The sequence below is a fragment of the Toxoplasma gondii genome (genome assembly GCF_000006565.2).
Source record: "Toxoplasma gondii ME49 unplaced genomic scaffold asmbl.1445, whole genome shotgun sequence".
NCBI classification, from domain to species: domain Eukaryota; phylum Apicomplexa; class Conoidasida; order Eucoccidiorida; family Sarcocystidae; genus Toxoplasma; species Toxoplasma gondii.
In genome coordinates this window covers 312-1,098 of record NW_017383520.1, presented here as the reverse complement: position 1 = coordinate 1,098, position 787 = coordinate 312, and the positions used below count along the sequence as shown (strand labels likewise).

General features: G+C 60.0%; 1 protein-coding gene across 1 annotated transcript; it reads left to right on the top strand.

Moving 5' to 3' along the window:
- Positions 1-135: 135 nt before the first annotated feature.
- On the top strand, positions 136-579 carry TGME49_324100 (hypothetical protein; the record flags this gene model as incomplete). The annotated part of the gene is made up of 1 exon (XM_018783067.1): positions 136-579. The coding sequence occupies one exon, from the start codon at positions 136-138 to the stop codon at positions 577-579; it is 444 nt and encodes a 147-aa protein (XP_018634719.1).
- Positions 580-787: the final 208 nt, after the last annotated feature.

Below are 787 nucleotides of genomic sequence, written 5' to 3'. Positions count from 1 at the left end.
CGGGCAGTCTGTGAGGTCTGAGTTATCGGGCTTTCTGTTCATGACCCTCGGAAGCAGCTTCCGCCGTTAGACAGCGGTGTGTACGCTCTGGAAGAAGGGATTTTTTGCCGTGTTGACCTTCGTTCTTCAGGACCCATGCGGCGAGGGCATTACCCAACCCTGCGGCCGGCGACGCGAGCGGACTATGACGGTTACGCTGGGCGCCCGTATGTGCCTCCCTCAGACCCTTACGCAGCCGCTCCCGTCGCACACTATCCGCCGGTGGCTACAACTCCGGTAGCGGCAACGGTGCCAGCATACAGTTTGCCTCCAGCCACTGCGCCAGGCCCGTACATGGCGTCGCCATCGTCGCCGACTTCTTTGCATCCGGCTTCTGTTGGAGCTGTGTATCAGCAAGTGTACCCGGCGCACTCTGTGGCACCAGAGCAAGCCCCGGGTGAATCTTATGGTCAGTACGCAGCGGCCGGAGCGGCTACGCCTGCTGGCGACGCAGTCGTCGATCCGTATGACATTCGCAGTGCAGCTAGTAGACAGGCCCGATACGCACGACCTCCTGCGTCGAGGGTCCACCCGTACTAACCACAGAGCGAAGCGGCTAGTGGTCTAGCGCCCCGCGACAGTTGCTTTCCAGTGTGGCGATCCGGAGACACGAAGAGAGGGAAGAAACTTGGAGAAAATGGGGAGAGATAACCCGAAGGCGCGTCCTGGCAGTCACGGCGCCTGAGCGTCTGTACACCTTGCATGGAGTCGTCAGCTACAATCTTAGAATTTGCAGAAGCGAATATGC